This window comes from Panicum virgatum, chromosome 7N (genome assembly GCF_016808335.1).
Source record: "Panicum virgatum strain AP13 chromosome 7N, P.virgatum_v5, whole genome shotgun sequence".
NCBI lineage: Eukaryota > Viridiplantae > Streptophyta > Magnoliopsida > Poales > Poaceae > Panicum > Panicum virgatum.
Genome location: NC_053151.1, coordinates 36,176,121 through 36,199,319, shown reverse-complemented (window position 1 = coordinate 36,199,319; position 23,199 = coordinate 36,176,121). Strand labels below are relative to the sequence as shown.

The 23,199-nt window shown below is 48.2% G+C and overlaps 2 protein-coding genes, 1 long non-coding RNA gene and 1 pseudogene across 26 annotated transcripts; 3 read left to right on the top strand and 1 right to left on the bottom strand.

Moving 5' to 3' along the window:
• The first annotated feature begins 5,342 nt into the window (after positions 1-5,342).
• Positions 5,343-7,473, top strand: LOC120683540 (UPF0481 protein At3g47200-like). Its single transcript, XM_039965622.1, has one exon. The coding sequence runs from the start codon at positions 5,507-5,509 to the stop codon at positions 7,148-7,150; it is 1,644 nt and encodes a 547-aa protein (XP_039821556.1). The 5' UTR covers positions 5,343-5,506; the 3' UTR covers positions 7,151-7,473.
• A 1,991-nt stretch (positions 7,474-9,464) lies between these two features.
• LOC120681200 lies at positions 9,465-10,670 on the top strand (annotated as a pseudogene).
• A 1,195-nt stretch (positions 10,671-11,865) lies between these two features.
• LOC120682695 lies at positions 11,866-17,469 on the top strand. Of its 3 annotated transcripts, XR_005678549.1 has the most exons (6): positions 11,866-12,172; positions 15,952-16,105; positions 16,747-16,823; positions 16,912-17,007; positions 17,093-17,164; positions 17,247-17,469. It is a non-coding gene; the product is annotated as an uncharacterized LOC120682695 (long non-coding RNA). The 3 variants fall into 3 exon arrangements; XR_005678548.1 differs by having other exon boundaries at positions 16,912-17,164; XR_005678547.1 differs by having other exon boundaries at positions 16,747-17,164.
• Positions 12,501-15,917, bottom strand: LOC120682692 (serine/arginine repetitive matrix protein 1-like). Of its 22 annotated transcripts, none has more exons than XM_039964687.1 (3): positions 13,827-15,917; positions 13,023-13,131; positions 12,501-12,941 (listed from the first exon to the last, which is right to left on the bottom strand). In XM_039964687.1, the coding sequence occupies exon 1, from the start codon at positions 15,880-15,882 to the stop codon at positions 14,815-14,817; it is 1,068 nt and encodes a 355-aa protein (XP_039820621.1). In that variant the 5' UTR covers positions 15,883-15,917; the 3' UTR covers positions 12,501-12,941; positions 13,023-13,131; positions 13,827-14,814. The 22 variants fall into 22 exon arrangements, with proteins under 22 accessions (XP_039820621.1, XP_039820620.1, XP_039820612.1 ...); XM_039964686.1 differs by having other exon boundaries at positions 13,023-13,127; XM_039964678.1 differs by having other exon boundaries at positions 12,501-13,193; positions 13,827-13,917; positions 14,001-15,917.
• Positions 17,470-23,199: the final 5,730 nt, after the last annotated feature.

Genomic DNA, 23,199 nt, shown 5'->3' with positions numbered 1-23,199 from the left:
ATATATAATATTGGATCTGTAGTCGTCTGGTTTTATAATGCTACTTTTATATTGTAAGGTGTCTCGTTTGAGTTGCTTGTGGGTGTTGGTGTTGGTTGATACCAGAAGCGAATCGAAGTTAGTCACTTCATATATATTGTTCTATTCTTAAACGAAAATGAGCTTTGGTGCACCATTCTTTTTGTCAGTGGGGTGCCTTTGTCAGTAAATGTTGTATTTGTTGCCTTGTTGGTAAAAGCCGGTGATTAAACAGAATTTGAGGTACTTTTGCCCATTTCAGCTCCTCGTCTAAATAAAAGTGACATCTTCTTAGCTGTACTTTTGTCTAGGCGTCTGGCCATAGAGAATAACGATCTGGAGCTGTCAAGAGAAGGTGGGGTGTTGGGCGTGTGTCAACTTGCGTTGGTGTTGCCAGTTTAGTCAAAGGTACCACATAGAATTCATTTTTTTTAAGGAAATACCTCATAGAATTCTAAGCAAGGACATGTCTTGTAGTCTATGTTGTACTCTTGTTTCGTCTGTACGCTAGTAGGATGCCACAGTATTTTCCGAGACTGCCAAAACATTTATTCAAACATCAGACTCAGGATTGTTTATAAGCCCCTTATAGGTCGTAATGTATTATAGAAAAACAAAAACGGGCGTTCTAAACTGTAGGGTCGGAATAAAGCCTCACTGGTATACAATCGGCCACTGTCAAACTAGGACATCGTGTTAAAAGTTCACGCACAAAGACTGTCATATACTCATATAAGGCTAGTCCCAGTGCAAGTTTTATAGAGGTTTCATGCATATTAAATGAGGTGTCACATAGACAAAAATGATGATATGGCAAGAAATTTATGAAAAGAGAGAAGAAATGGATTTCATCTAGATGAAATTTGAATTACATTGTTTCCAAGACTATGAAACTTGACGAAACTAACATTAGGGGCTGGAGAATTTCATCTCACCTGATTTCACCCAATCACGTTCATAGTAATTGAATGCAACGACTCACCTATGAAATTATGAAATGAAACTATGCATTGTGAGGCTCCATTTCATTCATAGTTTCAAAAGTATTTTGATGATATATCACTCATGGTAATCGTGTATTGAAATTTTGCACTGGGATTAGCCTAATAATACTAAGAGCAATGCAAAGCTGCTTCTATCTTTCTCACAAGTCAACACGCCTCCCCTCTAGGCATTATTTTCTCTTTTAATATAATCAACAGCTCTCCTACTTAGTTAGGGCATCACTAGTGTATATTGCCCGTTCAACCTTAAGGGTGGGTCCTATAAGAAGTTGAGGTCGGCTCTGTTCTGTATAAGGTCGATACTGCTCTTAAGGGTGGGTCTCGTTTTAAAATAAAAAAAATCTTGTTGCAACGTGGCCGGCCTGTTGGCTCCCATCCTAGTGTTCGCTCGGCACGCATCAGTTGTAGCAAGAAATTGTTTTTTTATTCGTTATAACCCGACCACAAGTTTGAGACCGATCTCTATCACTTTTTCCTTAAGGTCGACCTTAAAATCGGCTGTGTAATGTATGAGGGCGACCTTAGCAAACTTACGACCCCATATTTCCTACACTATGGATGCCCTTAGTTTAAAAAAAATGCTCCCCACTCTCCCCCGATCATGCTCATTGCTCAGCAACGCCACGGACCTGGCCGGTCGCTCGGCTCGCTGCCGCCCGCTGGAGCGCTGGACGCTGGTGCCGACGAGGCGGCCGTGCTGGGCGGGTGCAAGAGTGATTGATTGGATGTTAATTTTATGCCTAACTAAAATTATAGCAAGTCAAGATATTGGCTTTCCAAAATCACGATTTGCCAAAATGTTGGCAAGAAAGTAAGATATTTATTTGGTTGGGTGCTAAAATATTGGCAACCAATATATTTCCCTTTGTAAAGTTGAATAGATCTCCAGTAACCATTATTTTGGTCATAAGTACAAATATTAAAGTGCTAATATTTAGACATCAACCAATTTAAGTGCTAATATTTTGGTCGTAAATTTTATTGATTTTAGCTTGGTAAAAGTTAACAGCCAACCAATCATGCTCTAAATGCTGTTGGGGTGTCTCGTCCGGTACCCAGGCCAGAAAGATGCCCTGGGCGCCATTTAAACCCAAAACGTGAAGCCTGTCGGGTTCCTGTCCATTTCTCCGTCCCTGCGCCGTGCTCTGCTGCTCTCGCCTCGGATGCTCTACTTTGGCACGGAAATCTGGGGAGGAACCGGCTGCGTTCGCTCAAGCTTTTGTCACCAATGCATTGATGGTTCTGCGCTGAGGAAATGATCTCGCAAGTTGGCATGACACTCGTGGAACGCCAATTCAAAAATCGATGGAAGGAGAAGTCGCTCTTCTTCGGCCCACCCGTTTCAATTCAATCCTTTGCTACAGCTCTTCCCCAGCTTATCAGGGTCGAGTCAGAGTCAAAAAAAAAAAAACGCGCACCAAAAGCTGTGTTTGGTGGCTGGCCCTGGACCAGGGAGGGCCAGTGGGCCACTGCCCAAAGTACGCACAGTTCAGCGTGAGCCAAAATGTTGGATTGCTCTGTTCTGCTGAAAGCTCATCGTCATCCTGCATTCAACGCCCTTGTCGACGGGATATTTTGTCCCTCGTGATATTTTGTACGCGCTTGTAAGTTGTAATGGAAGCTTTCATCGGTAACTCGCTTGGGCGGTGGCGTGGCCTTGTGGTGGACCTGGCGGGGATAATTGCGAGGTCGATATGGTATCCGCACTGAAGATGCCGTCACTAGTGCACCTCATCAATTGATTAATGACAATTGACAGTGTAGCTTTGCTTCACGATAGCACCTCGATCTGCAGCAGATGATCTTTCAAGAAACACATGGCATGCGGTGCTCTTCGGACTGCCGCTCCTTCTGGGTCCCTCGTTTGCCTCGCTATCACTGGGGGGAGAGACTGCTCTGAAAACTTCCGAAATATAGTTGCTTGAAGCTGAACTGAGGGTTGATTCGCGTCAAAGTCGCTCGCTCGATCGTTCGGACAACCCCTCTTTGTGTTGCCTACCCGTGCTCCTTCTCTTAGTATCAGCTGAGATGGTGACGATAGGTCTGGCACGAGCTCCACAATCAGCATCACCAGCGACCAAATGTGGAAATTTGATTTTCAACCTTCAACTATAAAACTGAGTAATATAGACCATCCAACTATCGAAATCGAGCAAATTTAGATCTTGAGGTAGTTTCCAAGGTGGTTTTGTATTTTGTGATAATTAAATATTCAGATTTAAATTTAAAAATTTATAAGTAATTCATTTTAAATAAAAAGACACGAAAGAGGTATCACAAGTTTTCTAAAAATTGTAACATATCTTTTGGCATGATATGTTTTAGTAATTCAGATCAAAAGTTTTTATTTTTATAATATTTGATTGCTTTTAGTTATGTCTATAATTTTGAATAATTAAGTTTCAAATAGAGCAATAATAGATAGGTTATATTTTTTTAAAACAATTGGTACTAGCTTTTTCTGATTTAAAATGAATGAGATTTGATTTTTATAGAACTAGATAGAATTTTTAATTTTTTTAGAAAATACAAAACCACCTTGGAAACCACCCTAGGGTTCAAGTTTGCCCATTTTGATAATTGGATGGTCCATATTATTTTATTTTATAGTTGAAGATTGAAAATCGGATTTGTATGATAGTTAAAGTCCTTCTTTGTGCGACGAGGAGGATACCTCTCCTGGATCGCACCTGCTGATGCTCTCCTAATCTTAGACTGACCTCAGCAGACGCCCGCCCGCCCGCCCACGTGGTCGACGCTTCTCGACGCTTCTCGACGCCAGTCGACTCCACCACACACGTGGCCCGCCCAGGGTTAACCATTTCGTTTTCCGGTCAAATCCCGGTGTTTAGCGGAAACGGAATTCCGTTCCGAAATTTCGGTAAATTTCGGCGAATTTCGTTGAATTTCGGTCGAAATTTGTTAAATTTTGAATTTGAAAACGAAATATACCGAAAAATACCGAAATTTCGGATCCCGGTAACTAGCGGAAACAACTAGCGGAAACGAAAAATTTTCCGAAATTTCGGCGAAATTTCGCCGAAATTGTTAACCCTGGGCCCGCCCGCCCGCCCGCACAAGTGGCCCGCCCGCCCACCACATGACCCTCGCGACGCCTCCGCGGGCGTCTGCTGAGGTCAGTCTTAGCAGTGCAAGAAGGGCCCATGGACCAGCCCATATGAAGATGCCAGCTAAATCCGTCTTCGCGTTTGGCCTGCTAGAGCAGAAACCCCATTTCATGGCCCATCTTCGCGGTGCCTCTTGAAGCTGCTGGCGCCACTAAGCTAACTGGGTCAAGTGGGTAAGTGGCCACGGGCTTTTTTGTTCGGGTGTATGAATGATGGTGATCGATAGTTTGTGTTAGGATCTACTATTTCAAACTGAGACTGTGTGCTGTTTGTGCAGACTCGGAAATTTTTTAAGATGACGTATAGTTTCCATTTAAAGAAAACTGGGTCAAACGAGCCATGAACGAAGGATTTAAAGCCCACGTGGAACACACGGCCAGCTGCTGAAATCTGGACTAATTATTGCCAGTGACAGCGATCCAGGAGCAGGAGGCAATTATGATCGGCCAGCCTCCAGCCAGCCTGGGGCAGCGTTCGTGCCCAGTCACAGCACGCAACGCAGGACGCCGGCACGGCAGCACCACTGAGGCACCACTGATAACTGATGAGCCTGGCCAACGTGCTGGCTGGTGGCGGCAATCACAGCGTTTCTCCTCCGCGGCGGCCGGGTGGGGCGTGCGCGTTAGTAGGACTCCTACTGTAGGAGTAGGATACGATCTAGGCCTCGATTCGGCAGCGGCCCAGCGGGGGAGGGCGTCGTGCACCCCACTACTACAGTACTACTACTAGTAGCTCCGAATGCCCGGCGCTCCCGGACCCTGACACGCGCACGCCCCCATGCCGCAACGGCTAGGAATCAGGCGAACAGCGAGCATCCGATTCCGAAACCTGCGCAGAAAGCTTCGCTTTTCTTTGGAGGAATGGCGGATCATGCATTCTTGTTGACAGCAAGACGACGGCGAGGTGATTCGGGTAACGAACAGCGAGCAGGAGATCAGACTAACAGAGCGGCAGAGGATGAGAGGGAGAAGAACGCAGGCGCAACGACTAACGAAGGGACCATCAGAAAATTCAGAAGTTTCTTCCTTTGTGTCAACGCTGTGTGTGTTGTGAGATGTAATAGCACGCTGAGATAATTGGTTAGACAAATGAAATCCATTTCTTGCGTTCGTTTACACGTTCAAGTCGGAGTTTTTTAAGCATAGACGCAACAGGAAACACAGACTTGCGCACATCCACGTCCCGATCACCAGCAGCAGCACATCTTTGCCTTGCCGTGCGCCCTCGCCCCGCCCTCCCCGTCCCGGGCCCAGCACCAGCCGAACTTGGCGGCCACGCGACGAGACGCTGCACGGTCACGGTCACACCCCCTCCGGCCAGCCGAGCCAAGCCCAGCCTCCCGTCCCGCCGCCACCGATGGTCGCCGTCTTCAACAAGGACGTGCTGAGCTGGTACCTCATCACCATCAAGCTCAGGGAGGCCGTCGGCGCCAACCTCCAGAAGTCCTCGCCGCCGCCGCAGCAGCAGCAGCGGGGCCTGCCGCTGCCGCTCACGAACGGCGCCGCGCCGCCGCCGCTCCAGCCCCAGCCGGAGCAGGACCGGGCGCCACGGTCGCGGGCGCAGTCCCCGGCGCACAGCCCCAAGCCGCAGGACTCGGAATGGGTGATCGCCATCCGCGGGAAGCTGGCGCAGGCGCGCGCCGAGGAGGCGGCGTGCCCCTGGGCGCGCCTCTCCGTGTACCGCGTCCCGAGGTGCCTCCGCGACGGCGACGAGCGCGCCTACACGCCGCAGGTGGTGTCCATCGGCCCGCTCCACCACGGCCGGCGCCGCCTGCGGGAGATGGACCGCCACAAGTGGCGCGCGCTGCACCACGTGCTCAAGCGCACGGGCCACGACGTCACGGCGTACCTCGGCGCCGTGCGGGCGCTGGAGGACCGGGTGCGCGCCTGCTACGAGGGCCGCGCCGCCGGGATGGGGAGCAATGAGCTCGCCGAGTGCCTCGTCCTGGACGGGACCTTCGTGCTGGAGCTCTTCCGCGGCGCGCTGGACGGCGGGAAGGGGTTCGTCGACGACCTGGGGTACTCGCGGCACGACCCCATCTTCGCCATGCGCGGCGCGATGCACGCCGTGCGCAACGACATGATCCTGCTCGAGAACCAGATCCCGCTCTTCGTGCTCGACCTCCTGCTCGGGATCCAGCTCGGCCACCCGGAGCAGACCGGCGCCGTCGCCAGCCTCGCCGTGCGCTTCTTCGACCCGCTCATGCCCACCGACGCGCCGCTGCTCCGCAAGGACCGGTCCAAGCTGGAGTCGTCCGTCGGCGCCGAGGCCGCGGCGGCGTTCGACCCGCTGTCCGACCCCATGCTCCACTGCCTCGACGTGTTCCGGCGCAGCCTCCTGCGCGCCGGCCTGCAGCCCATGCCGCCTCCCCCCGCGCGGCTCTGGCTCAAGAAGTGGTCCGGCCAGCGCCGCGTGGCCGACAAGCGGCGGCAGCAGTTCGTGCACTGCGTGTCGGAGCTCCGGGAGGCCGGCATCCGGTGCCGGCGGCGCAACACGGACCGGTTCTGGGACATCAAGTTCGACAACGGCGTGCTCCAGATCCCGCGGATCCTCATCCACGACGGCACCAAGTCGCTGTTCCTGAACCTGATCGCGTTCGAGCAGTGCCACATGGACATCGCCACCCCGGGCGGCAACAACATCACCTCCTACGCCATCTTCATGGACAACCTCATCAACTCGGCGGAGGACGTCAAGTACCTGCACGACCGCGGCATCATCGAGCACTGGCTCGGCAGCGACGCCGAGGTGGCCGACCTCTTCAACCGCCTCTGCGACGAGGTGGTGTTCGACATCAACGACAGCTACCTCTCCGGGCTGTCGGACCAGGTGAACAGGTACTACGAGTACAAGTGGAGCACGTGGGTGGCCAGCCTCAAGCACAACTACTTCAGCAACCCGTGGGCGATCGTCTCCGTCGTCGCCGCCGTGTTCCTGCTCCTGCTCACCACCATGCAGACCTTCTACAGCGCCTACAGCTACTACCGGCCGCCCCATTGATCGCCGGGCATGGTCCTTTCGAAAATGGCCCAAAATTTTATCTTTTCCGTACTGGCGCCCCGCAATCTTTGAATTGCTAGTTTGCTGATTCGGTAGAGTGAGGCGAAGTAACAGATTCCTTGCCTTTTGATTTGTGTTTTGGTTTGGGTTATTTATCAAGGAAGATTTCTTCCATTTGAGTTGTGGGAAAGGCATTTGACCAGCATTTTTTTGTCAACAATATATAATGTGATCTTGTATTGCTGTGTATGTAAACGGATTTGGATAAGGATAAATAACACATATTGAAGGCTTGAAAGTTTCATGCCCACACCTTTTTAGTACGGCAAGAACTTGAGTAAAATAAATTAGTTCTTACACTCTTTCAGCTACTCCCCTCCAGTCCTGAAATATAAGATTTACACGATTTCAGCTACTCCCTCCGTTCTGAAATATAAGATATTTTAGTTTGTACTAAATCAAACTATTCTAAGTTAAGTTTGACCAAATTTATAGAAAAGATTAATAATATTTTGAATGTCAAATGAGAATAATTAAATTTATTATGATATATATTTTTATAATTTACTTATTTAATGTGTTAGATGTTAATATTTTTCTCTATAAAGTTAGTTAAACTTAGACTTTGATGGTACGGTGGTGAATCATCTACTATGATATATACAGAATTACAGATGCGAGGTTTTTGGTTTAAAAAAGAAAATTCAAAAAATCAATGAACGCCCAATGCCCAAAACCCGTCAACAACGGAAGGCCGAGTCGGCGGCCCAGCCCAAAAATGCCCGAACCCACGCCGTCTCTCCTGCCGACCTGCGCCCCCATGCGGCCATGCCATTTCCTGATGATACTTTTCCCCATTCCTCCCGCACCTAGCCCTGGACGCGACGCGCCTCCTGGATGGCCACCATCTTCCCCGCCCGCCCCGGTCCGCCGTAGCAAGGACATGTCCCCCTCGCCTCCCCCTTCTCCGAAGAGGCAATTATCTATGTGCCATTATAAATTATTGTAATGACCTACATATCATTCAAATTTTAGAAATTCCCCCTGTACCCTTCATGGAAGTTTCTTTTACTCAGGTGCCACTCCCGTCAATTTTCCTTGTAACAACAGTTAACTTGCATGGGAAAAGATGATTTTGTCCCTAGTTGTAGAATGCAACATATTTTCATGTTTTTACTTGTGTACCACTGTTAATTCTGCCAGGCATATTCTGCCAGGTTGTACGTGGAGTAATCATGTATATGCGCACATAAAAATTACCCGCATCATATAATCAAAATATAATATTGCAAGATAGACAAAAATTGGACAATCGACACAACCACAATTAGTATTTAAGTAAACAGAATTAGACATAAAAGAGGTCCAAATACATCATCAACGTGCATAATCAGCTTGATCAAATGTCAAGTTTGCACATAAAAGATGGCCATATTGACCTCATTACTAGTCTGAACTCTAAACATAGATTCAAGTACTACAAAAGCATGGCATGCGGATGCAAACTCATCAAAGATCTAGTTTTTTCTTGCTTCTGGTTCCCATGGCCGGACTAGAAGGAGAACTAGGGACCTTGCTGCGAGTTGCCATGGCTGGACTAGACTTGTTTGGAGTTATTTTTTTATGGCCATTTTCTTCTTCTGCTGACTTGTTCGCTTGTCATCCATGTGCTGCTCACTTGGTCCAGAAGGATATGTAATCGCCAAGAGATCTAGCTGATTTGAACCTGTTGTAGACCCCTTGATAAAGGAGAGATATTAGTAAACCTATTGAAATGGTAAAAAGATAGAATTGAAAATTAGCTTACCTCACAGAGGGGTCACTAGTCTCAGCAGCTGAAGTTCTCTTTTATTTCGTCGCACCAGTTGTTGAGGATGATTTGTTCTTCCTTTTCTTTGATAGATCCACAACACTAGGTACAACAGGAAAGACCATCTTTTGTCCAGGTGCTGCAAGCACAATACTGGTCTCAGTATTAGCTGGTGGCACCTTCACGTATGTGAGATGGTAATGTATCCTTAACAGTCTCATCTACCTCGGGATCCATATCCGCTCCAGATGAGATCCGATTTCACCTTCTTTCTAGAGAACAGAAGGGTGAAGCGGAGGACCCGTGATTGACTAAGAGAGTGATGGGTACAAATGTAATTTTACATCTAGTTGCAGGCTTCTCTGCTACCAGTTAACGGTGTATGTAACATAGTGGCACTTGGGTAAAAGAAAATTTTATGAAAAGAAAATTTTATGAAAGGTATAGAAGACCTTTCTAAAATTTGGATGACACGTAGATCATTCCAACTATATGTAATGGCACATGGGTAAAAACCTCTTCTCCGAATCCAGCACCAACTCCCCGCCGCGCCGCAGCAGGTCGCTCTCCCCGATGGCGCCGCCACCGCCGCAGCTGCGGGCGACCGTTCCCGTGCAGGTCGCCGTGGAGGGCAGCGCCAGCTCCTCCTCCTCCCCTTTCGCCCCGCCCGCGCGGGACTACACGAAGGACCTGCCCGACGACATCCTCGCGCTCGTCTTCGCGTCGCTCCCGCCTGCCGACCGCAGCGCCTGCTCCCTCGCCTGCGCGCGCTGGAAGGAGGTCGACGCCGCCCCGCGCCACCGCCTCTCCCTCGACGCGCGGGCCGGGCTGGGCCACGCCGCGCCCGCGCTCTTCGCACGGTTCGCGGCCGTCACCAAGCTCGTTCTCCGCAGCGCGCGGGGCTCCGGCGCCGACAGCCTCGCCGACAACGGCGCCGCGGCAGTCAGGCGGTGGCTGCGGCGCTGCCCTCAGACCGCCTCGCCAGGCTGAAGCTCCGCAGGCTGCGGCGGAAGATGTCTGACAACGGGCTCTCCTCGCTCGCCGCCTCTGCACCGGAGCTCCGCAAGCTCTCTGTTGCGTCCTGCACCTTCGGGCCCAAGGCCTTCGTCGCTGTGCTTAAGGCCTGCCCACTCCTTGAGGACCTCTCTGTCAAGCGCCTCCGCGGCCTACCAGACACTGCCGCTACTACCATTACGGAAGAGATCAAATTTCCACAGGCGTTATCCCTCCGTTCGGTTCCAAACCTCCGCTCGCTCAAGATACTGCATTGCTCTGGCGCCTGGGACTTGCCATTGGAGGTCATCACTGCACGTGCTCCTGGTCTTGTTGAGCTTCACCTTGAGAAGCTCCAGGTGGGCGACCGTGGCCTTGGAAATCTGGAGGTGCTGTTCCTTGTCAAGACCCCAGAGTGCACTGACTCGGGCATCATTAGTGTTGCTGAAAAGTGCCACAAACTCCGCAAACTGCATATTGACGGATGGCGCACAAATCGAATTGGGGATTTCGGACTCATGGCTGTGGCACGGGGGATGTTCGGACCTGCAGGAGATCGTCTTGATTGGGGTCAACCCCACTGTGTCGAGCCTCCGGATGCTTGGTGAGCACTGTCGTGCGTTGGAGGGGCTCGCACTTTGTGGGTGCGAAACTGTGGGGGATGCCTGTTGGGGTCTTCGCACCCGGAGGTTGATCCCGAACGGACAAAAAAAATGAACAAGCAAAGTACTCAAAGACTTTCGGATGACTCAAGGTGAGCTTTCCCAATAATCAAAAAGTTGTTCCACTGTAGAAAACCGGGGTAATTTATACCCCCAACCTTTGCGGTATATTTACATTTTTGCCTATACATCTGGGCCTTATATCATCACTTTCGATGCCCTATTTTAGTCCTTTCATGCTTCGCGGTTGAAGAGTCGTTCACGTCACGCAAGTTTTCTCCGAGTCGTAGTCGACACGCTTCCCCTGGCACTCTGAAGACTCTCGAAGGCTTCGGGAATGCTCCGCCTTCCGCGCCACGACTCGGCAACCCTGATCCGGAGGTCTTTGGCGACCCCTACCCCTTCCTGCAGGTACTGCTGCACCTTCGGGCGAACCCTTGCAGGGAGTGGCATCCTTGGATCTTTTGACCTGCGCATTAGCGGAAAGAGCAGCGGACCACCCGAAGGTTACGAAAGAGGTGAGAGAACAGAGGGCACTGACTACATGAAGGTTTCAAAAATCAAAATTAACTTTAGATATTAGAAGGCTTTAGAGCACCTGGAGTCCGTGAAAGCTCGGCGTGGCCACGTCGTCCAAAAAAAATCGTACCCGTTAGATTTGTAGTGAAGTGCTGTGATTTGTTTCCTGTTGATGTGTTGACCAATATAGCGTGTAACATGTGAAATGCCAGCCCGCCTCCGAGCTGGATAGTCTACCTGACGAGTGTGAACAAGTGACTTCGTTTGCTGCTTTGCGTTTGCTGTTTTGTGTGCCGTGTGCGCCTCGAAGTTGTAAAGAGAGCAGTGCACCCTGCCACTTCCGCGTCTTAGTTCTTGTCCGCCTGCTGCAGAGCACTGTGGCCGTGTTTAGATGCCGTAAAGGCAAAACACAAAATTTGTGTAAATCGTTTGTATGGTGTACTAAATATAATCGAAAAATAAATCGTATTATAAAATGGACTGTAAATCGCGAGACGAATTTAATGAAGCCAATTAGGATGCGATTAGACACTAAATTACTACAATAATACTACAGTAAATATGCTCTAATGATGAATTAATTAGATTAATTAGATTCGTCTCGTAGTTTACAGACGAGATCTGTAATTTGTTTTGTAATTAGTCTATATTTAATACTTCAAATATTAAATTTTTTTTGACAAAAACATAAAAACACATATGCAAATGATCTAAACACACTCTGTATTCCTTTCTCTTCATCCTAGAAACCTCCGTGACTCCGGTGAGACTTCTTCGCACTCTCCCTGTCTTCCCTTGTAGTCTGCTCGCCTCCTGCGCATCGTCATTTCCATCAGCTTCCTCCCTCGGTACAGATCCGTCTCTCCTCCCTGCGGACTTCCATTTTCCGTCTGATTTTCCTTCGTCGAGCTGCATCTCGTCGGCTTTCACCCTCATTTCTTCCGGTGATTCTCCAGCCGCCCGTCGCATTTCTTCCGTTTCTTCACCTTCTTCCCTCTGCGCCAGTGCTAAGCAATGTCCTAGTTGCTGGTAACTCAGGTTCGTTGCTTCTTTCCAACTAGCAGTTGGATTCGTAAGTTCTGCTACATTTTGATTCAGGGCTGGGTCCACTTTAAATCTGACTAGAAAGGCCGCGCAGCGTTGCTGCGCGTGACCTTAACTAGATTCGTGCCCGTTGTAACGTGCGTTGCAACGGACAGCAAAAGATATCCAATGCAATACATATATTGGGTATGAAAATATATTAACATCCTATTTTGAGCATTGCAGTGGGCATCAAATAAATCAACGTGTAGATATTAGAAAATAACAACTTTTATATTGACTATGAAAATATATTAGCAACATCCTATTTTGAGCATTGCAATGGGCATTAAACCAACGTGTAGATATTAGAAAATAACAATTTTTTAAAAAACTTTACAATGAAGTAGCATGCTTATAGCTTCAGCACGACATGCACACACCTGAACAGCTCTAGAACTTCGCATCAAACTTTCTAAGCGCACGGCAGCACAGTTACATGATTTAAGCAAATATGAGTAAGTTTGTGAAACCAGGTTGCAGGTTAGTCCGACCAAGCCTAGCTCTGCACATAACTGTAGATCTTGGCTACTGCAAAGCTTGCCTATTACTACTGTCGCAGCACCGACAATTCCACATCTTGTGTACTACGCTGTCTTAAGACAATGCAAATCAGCAGTCTAATTTTCACCCTGATGCAGTGGAGCGATAGTGCACGCAATTTCCAACTCTTCAGTTGGTTGTGCTTCTTCATCCAACTTATTGCCACCGTGTTACTTGGTTCCTGAAACAACATAAACAAAACATTTGTAAACAGCTCGCCATTTATTTACAGCACATGATAGAGTTTTCCCATTGATGATACCAAACCAAGGGATGTCCCTTTTATCTTGTGCTAGTTAATATTCATGGCTGAATGCTGATACTCCCATTTCATCAGTTTGGGCTCCATATTGAATTCTGATTGCAACTATCTTGCGCAAAGTCCAAAGTCCACCATGAGAAAGAGATGACAATTTTAGCTGTCAATGTACAACTGTAATAAAGCCAAAATGACAATTATGGTACGCATCTAATTTTAGTAGCTCCCACTAAGGTAGATCGAAAATGAACTTAGTCAGACGGTTTGTTAATGCAACTATTTAGATATTTAAACTCTGCCCTAGCACTTATCTTCACATCACTGACTGAACATTGAAATGGGCAAATAAAAGAAGTACATTGTCCTATAATTAGGAAGGTCACCATATTAGAACACTAAGGTGAAAAACAACAAATAAGAAGGCAATAAGCCCCCACATAGATTTCATGTGTCATCCCTTAACTGTCTGGACACTCTTTAAACGGCAGTCAATGTAAAAACATTGGTACACCATTCACAACAGATCAAAATATTGAATTGTTTGGATGAATTATGTCCCCTCTTATGTGGTTAGCGCTGGTGGCGGCAAGGACAATGCAAGGAAGCATTATTCAGATCACGCCAACTTCAGAAAGACAGAAAGTAAGTAACAAAAAAATTGCATGTCTTGTCAATAGATATCCGAGTGAGAGAGGAAATCTAGCCATAATAAAAGCTAAATAATATTCAAAGGACAATTTCAACTTCATAAAAGAGGATTGCAAATTCTTATTTATGGAAACCTAGGAGATTCAAAGAGGTTGGCACCTGCTGCAATTTCCGTCAGACTCGTTTCATTCATGCAATGTAGTAAGGAATGGCAACACGGGAGGATAGATTCTTGATCAATCTATCTGCCCTGCAGTTAATCGCACACTCAAAACAAAGGACAAATGGTTACTGCCAATCTAATTGGGTGTGCAAGGGGTAACAATATGTTACCTTGCTTAAGAATATCTCATAGAGTCCTGGCCATATATATATGGCCGCTAATAAATCTGCTGACAACCCAAATCTTAGGCTAACAATGTTTCCTTCCCAGAGTTAACAAACTGAAAATTTATATTAATCAGCCACGTGAGCGCTTATGGCGAATCTGGTATACCGTCCGAACCATAACATGGAGCTCCGGAACATGTCGATTTTGAGGCCGAAAATTTTCAGTCATCTAAATCTTTGCTCTGTTTCTCTGAATCCTTTTCATAAGATCAAATAAAAGGCATCGAAGATTGCAGATTTAGAGAAGTCAAATCAAATGTGTCAACAAGATAAGATCAACAAAGAAAAGGTAACACTTTTTCATGTGTCCGCGAATCAAGACAGGTGGATTTAATTCATAGATCAGTAATGTGTAAGAAGAGCTAGACCTTGATCAGCTTCTTGTGGCGGAGACGCAACGAGCATCACTGAGCCGTGGCCGCCATGCCAGCCTGATGCATGGATGGCGCTGTGCTCCATGGAATTGGATCGTGGCCACATGCACAGAAGCTAATTAGTTAACGAGATCTCTATGTTAACAAAGTGAAAGAGGCTTACGTGATTACTTGCAGCTGTGGCCGGCGGCGCTCGATCCCAGCGGGGGCCTGCGTGCAGAGGGAGGGAGGCCTGTTCCGCGACGGCAGCCGCCGCCGCCGAGGTCCTCCCCGGAGGCAAGGAGGCATGGGCAGATGCAGTTGAGCACTTGAGCGAAGGAGAGGCACTCAGAGCACATGCTTCCTCTGAGGCTCCGAGGCGATTCGATTGGCCTAGTGATGGCTCACGCTTGTCGACGGCTCCAGAGTAGCGGTACGCGCATTCGTGGAGGCGGCGACGGCACTACGACAGGGAGCAGGGCCTCTACATCGGGAGCATCACTGGAGCCCGCGGCCCTTGTGGGGAGCGGAGGGTCGGCGGCGGAGGCGGATGATGGGGAGCAGAGGTGCGGTCGTGCAGGCAGAAGATGGAGGCGGACCGAAAGTGGTGAAGCGGCAAACCTCGGCCCGCGAGGTCCTCGAGCCTGCGGGCTGTCTCTCTCCTCCTCCATTCTCCGTCCATGGCCGTGGCGGCCGGATCCATGCCGGCGCGCGCGCTGCGGCGGAGGCCATGGCGTGGCGGCGGGCGGCTCGCGGGGCGCGCGGGGCCGCGGCGAGCGGTGGGCCTCGCAGTTGAGCTCCCTCGTGCCGTGCTCCGGGCGGGCGAGCTCCGCGCCGCCATGGATTCCGCGCCGCGCGGGCGAGCTCCGCGCCGCCGTGAGCTCCCTCCTGGCGGGCTCCAGGCGGGCGAGCTCCTCGCCGCTGTGGCCGGGCGAGCAGCGCCGCCGCGGGCGAGCAGGCCGAGCGGGCGCGGCCCTCCCCTGCTGCGGCCGTGAGCGAGCTCGGCACCTCCTCTCGAGCGCCGGCGCGGCCCTCCCCTGCTGCGGCCGTGAGCGCAGCGGCGGGGCGGAGCGGCAGTGGAGGAGGTGGAGGAGCAGGGGCGGAGCGGCAGCGGCAGCGGTCGAGCTCCCGCACGGTGGCCGGAGCGCGGCGGCGGCCCTGCTGGAGGCGGCGGGCCTCCTCCCTTGTCCTCGTTCCCCCTCCCTCGCCTGGAGCCCGCCGCTCGCCTCCCTCCTCCCTACTCTCTCCTCCCTCCTCCCTCCTCCGTCCACGGCCGAATCCGGCGTGGGCCATGCACGCGCCGGTGGAGGCCCGCGCGCTGCGGTGGAGGACATGGTGTGGCGGCGGGAGGCGCGGCCTGCGGCGGCGGTCCGGCGCATGCGGGAGCCGGCCGCGGGGAGGACGTGCTCGGCCGGCCGAGGGCCGTTGGTCGCCGGATCGACGGCCACGATTTTTTTTCGCTGACGTGGCATGATGTCGTGCCAGGGAATGACACCGGAATCGTGTTTTAGAGAATCGGTTACTATATGTTTTACGATTAGCACATCACCCTGCTACTTCTGCTGTGCGCTTCTTTGTGTCGATTGGCTTGGAGTCCACGGCCCCTGCAGTGCGTTTCTTTGTGTCGATTGGATTCGAGTCTGCAGATTGTCAAACCTCATCTCCACCGCGCTTACCATCGTTGGACATTTACAGGTAATAAATTGCTTCTGCTGCTCGATACTCATATCTTTAGTTAGCTACATTATCTTCTTAAATGCTTGATGTGTTGATGTCCGGTTACTTTTTGTTTACATGACGTATATTGAGCTCGTTTACAGTCAAACCTAGAATCATCGGGTTCATATATTTAGATTACATTCAGCTCTTAGACTAAATAAATTCTTATATTCCTTTTTCAGTACCGTCTCGAAATCGATCACTATATATACACACACACACACACACACACACACACACACACACACACACACACACACACACACACACACACACACACACACATTATGATTGCGTATGGTGGAAGCTACATTTCGTTCCCTTTGATCACTGAGATTGGATTCGATGGAATATTACTATGTGGTATAGAACTTGAGTTGCCACAGCTAGAGCTTGTCCTACCTCATCATCGTTATTTCTTTTGGACTGCTGTTAGCACCTCTATAAGTACGGCCTATGAAGAATCTGCTTTGCAGGCTGTAATTTTTTTGAGCCGTTTCTATAAACTTAGCTTACCATGACATATACTGCGTACTGCTGTTCATTTTTATTTTTAAAAAGTATGCCACCTATTGATCATTTCATGTTTTCTGGTCGTTTGTGTGGCTTCGCCTCAGGGGTGAGTGGTGAGGGGGATCCGATATGAATCAAAATAAACATAAACGTCAATCTTCTGAGCCAACAGGAAATCAAAGTAAAATCTATTACCTGCGAGGTGTTTTGATCTTACATATCAACTGGATAAAAGATTGTTTAACTGTGAGGCTAATTATGCAATACAGATATTCCTGCTATACATACACCTATAACTTCTGACCCTGCTGAATCTCGACTCAAACGAAGGAAATACTTAAATCAAAAAAAGATTAGACAAAGAGGTAACTATATTTCTATTGATTTTGTTTTCTTTTTTTGCGCTTTCAAAACTATTAACTTCCTGAGCTTAAATCGCTCCACTGTTAGCTCAAAATGGAATGCATGGGGATGTTTTGAAATGTGGTTATTTCTTTAAGGAATTTAGTGACGCATTAAAAGGTATGTACTTGATTACTATCTTACTATATAATTTATTCTCTTTAGACCATGAAAAAAATAAATTTCCATTGACATTTTGCAGATACCTTAACAACCAGTCACGGATCAAGCAATCATGCCTAAAGAACCACTACCTCAACTACAATGAATTATGCCGTGCTATAATCAAGCACCCTCCTATATAAAAAAAACATCCAGGATGTATTAGACCATTGACTAGGAATGCAATGTATCTGATGATGTATTAAATATTCTGTATAAGTATTTTAATGGACTTCTATCTCCCATATCAGCAATGGAATATTATGATCATAACTATGCTTATATAAAACTACTGATCGTATACATTTAAATATTACATTTTATTAATACTTCTTCATATTTTTCGATATTAAAATGCCTTTCCATTCTCCAACACATGATAGGAAGATACCCACCTTGCGGTTCCTGTTTTCAACTGCGGCCATATATTCCTAATGGGCCGTTCCTACCAAAACAACACTCATGCTATACTTCAACCAACAATTTATACCTCTTCACCGTTTCTTTCGTAATATATATTGCCTTTTCATTTTCCAACACATCATAGAAAAATACTGGCACGCCCTAAAAAAATTGCGTCACTATCAATACTTTTTCTTAAACCAGAAAAAATTGAACAATATCCTTTTAGTTAATGCTTTCGATTGCAGCCCATATGTTCCTAATGACCTGTTCCTACCAAACAAAAAAAAAATACATTCTATACTTTAAACAACATTTTCTCCCTCTTCACCGTTTCGTTGCCCACCTATTCATCTTTAATCGTACTGTACATCAACTTCAAATACCAAATCAAAGACATAAACTTTATGCGCGCGCAGCGCGCGCACGGGACTAGTAAATTATTAAGAGATCAGGAAGACTCGCAACAGCACCATACTATCAGTTGATAAACAGGATTCATTTATCGATTGCCGATAAAAAATTGTATTGATCGAAATCCATTTGCCCATCTCTTGACTATAAAATTTAACTCACACAAAAATAAACAAAATCCTGATGGTTATTATATTGAACGATCTTGGAATATCTGCATGGAAATTGATTTCAACCTGAACTCATGCATGAGTGGTGAACACTCTTCTTTTCAGGGAGATAGCACGCCAATGATGCACTCGAAGACTGCAATAGTATAAAAAACATGAGTGGTATAGATAGCAAAATTGCAACAGTCAAGACCACTAGAACATCACATACCATTGCTGAGAAACTGACCAGAAAGCTCACAGCTTGAACCAAAGCTCTCCTGAGGAGTGGTCAAAGCACCCCTGATCGGTGAATTGAAAGATGGATTATCGATGACCGCATTAATCGAGGGACCGAAAAGGTGACCAGAGGGGGATGAATGAGAGCCAATTAAAAAATTCACGAGCGAAACCGATTTGGTCAAATCCCAAGAGTACACCCAAACCCTCTCTTCTAGAGTGTGCAAAGTGTAGCTATAGCTGAGCTAGACACAAAGCAAAAACTCTAGGAGCAAGCCACGAAGAGATCGGATCAAGAGCGGAGAGCAAGCAGCAAAGATAGCACAGTATATGAACACCGGTTAAACCGACATGCGAAGAAAATCTTCACCGGTTCAACCAACATCACAGAGCTGGCAGCAGATAAGAATCACTCACCGGTTAAACCGACGCTACGGTTTAAACAGCGTCGGTTCAACCGGCGATAGTACACCGGATGATCCGACAAAATCAAACTCAAGCGTCGGTGCAGTTGTCCAGAGAGGCAACAAAACAAACTGTACTGAGCATCGGTTGAACCGACGTTGATGAACTTCTATACGCCGGTGCAACGAGCAAAAACAGCACGCAGAGAGAGCTTAGTAAAGCTTCACCGGTTGAACCGATACTCGTGGAACTAAAACACTGGTGTAACCAAGCAGAAAGTCCAAAACCCCAAAAGTGCAAAAAACCAACTCACCGGTTGAACCGACGCAACAAATCACAAGCGTCGGTTTAACCGGTGATAGGAAAAAGTTTGACTGTGCCTAGAAACGATTTTTTCAGCCCGCGACCTTTGGAAATCTTGATGATTGGGGGATCAAATCAAGTCCAAAGGAGCTCAAATTTTGGGGAGATGAAGATGATGACTCCAAGAACACATCCCCAAAAGATTTCAACGAAAGTCCTCACGGATTAAGAGGAATCAGAAGAAATCGGAGCAAGAGCGGGGTTTTCTCTAGAACACAAAAACTTCGATTCGTGGAGACTCATGATTCCGGGGAATTTAGCACTAGGCTAGATGGATTAAAAGCACCCCAAGGAGTTACAAAATCATCTAGAAACCGCCCTCAATCTCATGCACAAAGAACAAAACGGGAGAACCAAAATTCATCACACAAAAGACATTCAAAGTACAAGATTGATTCAAATTCAAAAGCCCCGAGGGCACAAGGAGGAGAGGGCCTCCTTTCCCGATCAATCTTAGTACAAAGTCTCAAGAATCCATGGATAAAATTCTACCCGAGAGAGAGAGGGAGGAAGAACACAGAGAGAGGGAGGAGGCGCACGGTGGAGAGGGGGCAGCGCCTGGACTGGGAGAGGGAGAGGGGGTGAGGGGGTATTTATGGTGCCCACACAGAGGTCCAAAATATCCTTAGACTTAAACTAGAGACTAAAACGCCTGTAGGGGCTAAACCAGAAATATCTACATGATCTCATCCGGCGGGCGAGGTTCTTTCTTCGAATCGAAGTCTTCTCCGCGATGCCGCCACGTAGATGAAGATTCGGTCCGCGGTTTTGAAGGATCCGCGAAACCCGGGTAGGTGGCTGGTTTTGAGAAAACCGCCAAAACTTCACGCGCAGGAAGATTCCCGCCTCCACGCCGTGGCCCTGGATGCCGTTCCCGCCTCGGCCTCCTGACGGCCCTAGACGCCGCCCGACGCCCGTCACCTCCTCGCCCGCAGCGAGACCCTAGACGCCATCGACGCCCATTCCTCCGCCAGTCCCGAGACCAACGCCCGTGCCTCCACGACTTGGCGTCTTCAACCGCCGTATGTCAGCTTGGTTTTGTGGCGCAAACCAAGAAACCCGTCTTCCGTCGGCGCTTGCGCCCTCGATCCAGGAGTGGACGCCACAGCTGCCGCCCGGCCCGAGCTTTGGTCCCGGCTGCCCTTCACCGCTGTCCACCGCACGGTCCATCGGCCACAGCACCTTCACGGCAGCTCTTCGTCGACACTCGACGCCCATGTACCTGCAACCAAAGACCAAGCACACGATCACACCGCACGGTTGACAATTCACTCATCACAACCAGGAGTGAGTACTTCACATTCCTCATTAACGAAGACCGATAAATGTCTCTTAACTTCAGACTCTTCAACCTGGAAATGCTTGCGACAGATCCTCACCACACCAGCAACAATCTGGTTTGCCACATAATCTACATGAGTCCCCCCTTCAGTAGTTGCAAATTTGTTTTCAAAGCTGATCTGGAACACAAAACATTGTTTAAGTTGAAATTGTAAAGACATCATGGTAAGCTACTTGCTCATAAGCCCAACAACCCACATTTACCTGCTGGAAAGTTCCTTCACTCTGCGTCACACACACCTCCAGCTGATCATTAATCCGCTGGCAGACCCTGAAAGAAAGAAAAGCAGAAATAATTAGAAACGCAGTTTGTATGGGCTTTGACTTGCAGACATAACAACATTCAAAATGATGTTTGTTTGAAAAACTATCATCAAACCTTGGGAGTACTTCTCTGCCTTCGGAAGCAGTGCGGATATAAGGATAGACGGAATCTGAAAAACTCTTTAACCGTTGAAACATCAGGTCATTAAACATAACCTGTACGGTTATGCCTAGAAAGCCTACCATATCAACAACCCGCTTCCTCATGAGGGCTACGACATCATCATCAAGGTGGGTCATGTGAAATTTAGCAAGGTCAGGCTTGAAAGTGATTCTTGTCCAATTAATAACCCCCAGTGAGCTTGTGATCTCAGGCTCGGACTTCTTTCCCATATTCTCAGAGAAAACCTGAAAAGTATCGAAAGTGTCACTATGCCCTGTATCTGAATGGAAGGATGTCCCTAAACAGTAAAAATATTGAATCGTTTAAAGGAAATTGCTTCACAAAGTCTGCTCAGTACTACTCTCCTACGCTTGAGATTAGTAATCTACACTTATGAACCACGGATTCCTCCAGCCGCATCTAGCACGCACGATTTTCTAGCCGTACATGAGCTGGGATTGTAATATCTCATCCATAAGTTCAGTGGGGGAAGGTTTGCTTAATTTTGGGCAAAAGTTCATGATACCCTCAACAAAAAAAAAGGTGGGATTAAACTAAAAATTCGGCACCTAACTAACTGGTCTACTAGGGCAGAGCAAAGTTTATTTGGTGTGGCTTCAGCATGAAAATATGTGCGGGTGCATGAGGGAAGGTGGAATTGATGATGGCCCACACCATGGGTGATCATGTGATCTTGGTGCGCCGGCATCTTGACCCTAGGCATCAGCTAGGTCCTCACATCCTCTTGGTTGAGAACCAGATCTTTTGTGAACATAAACTATGTCGCCGGGCCTAATATGATATCTTTTATGATCTATAATTCCACTGGCAAACATTTCTTACTCCCTCAACTGCTGGACTGAAAGAAGAAATCTCCAGCAGATTACTCATATCCATTAGCAACACCAAGGTAATACCAAAAAACTGTCCTACTGGTGATGTGAGTGCTCCAGCAGATTAACCAATCCAATCACCAATACAAAAATATTTGGGTAATCACCAAAACACACTTTTTTCTCACCCAAATGAAGGGGATCCATCTCTCTACCCTAATCGACACTTATTTTTGGTAGCCTGCTGCAGCGCTGACCTCTAAAAACAAGAAAAGTGATATTGGTGAGGGAAAGAGGATAGTGATAGTTCTCATTCTGTTATATCTTGTGTTTTTTGGACCCAGGAAAGACTAAAAAAGGGGAATGCAGATGAACAGATTGTGAAATAAGAGTATTTCCGTCGATTGAAACATAAGGAAAAATAGTGGCATTTGGAATTCAGGTGCGATTAGTAATGTAGTATCCCGAAAACTAAGAACAGGCATGAGATGAAAGCTGAAGGGGACAGCCGAAGTATGTCGCCTGCTTGTACTTCTTCTCAATGCGGATGTTGACGATCTCGATGATGAACTCCGTGGAGAATACATTGGCTAGCTTGACGCCGTAGCTGTTCCTCCCGCCGGCGATCTCTTCGCAGTTGCTGAGGTCGACGAAGATCATCTCCGGCATGTGTACGCCATCCTCCGGGTGGCCCTCAATCGGGACGCCCCGGCCACTGTAGTAGATGGAGATGCGGCACTCGGCGACGTCGATCACCACGTTGAGGGAGTCCATGCTCGGGTCGCACTGCTTATTGTCGGCAGCGTAAACGAGGATCTCATCGAAGATCTTGTAGAGGCCAGGTACGTAGGTGACCAAGCGCTGCCTCATTGAACGGCCCTCGAAAACCCAGATCTTCCGCGTACACTTCTCGACTGAGCCGATGTAGTCCTGAGGTTGCAGGAGGATGTGCTCCCGCTGAGTCTTGCCGCACCCGATCACTGCGGAGTCGAGTGCGGAGCTCCTCTCCGGCACGATCTTGGTGGCGGACATGGTGAGCGCTAGGGTTAGTGAGGTGTGATATTGGGAAATCGGAGATCTGGGAGGTGAAGAGGATGAGCAAACAGCGCCGCGCCGACACCTAGTGTAACGGCGGCTAGGGTTAGGGTGTAGTTGTGGAGTACTGGAGTTGACTCGAGTGGAGGGGGGGGGGGGGGGGGGGGTTGCAACCCCTGGGGAAGCGGCAGATATGTGTAGCCCGGCTCCGGGAGTAAAGTTGAATCTGTTGACTTGGGCTGTGAAGTTAATATGCATCAGATCAGAGTCCGAATTTTTTTATTTTTTATTATGGACGTGAGAGACAACAATAAAGACTACTTTATACATCTAAATCTAAATACTCCTATAAGAATAAACTCCACTATAGTTATTTCTCTCGAC

What these genes read in the sequence shown, in the direction of transcription:
- LOC120683540 (XM_039965622.1), top strand. Translation starts at nt 5,507, where the DNA reads ATGGTCGCCGTCTTCAACAAGGACGTGCTGAGCTGGTACCTCATCACC.
- LOC120682692 (XM_039964675.1), bottom strand. Translation starts at nt 15,882, where the DNA reads ATGCCACGTCAGCGAAAAAAAATCGTGGCCGTCGATCCGGCGACCAAC.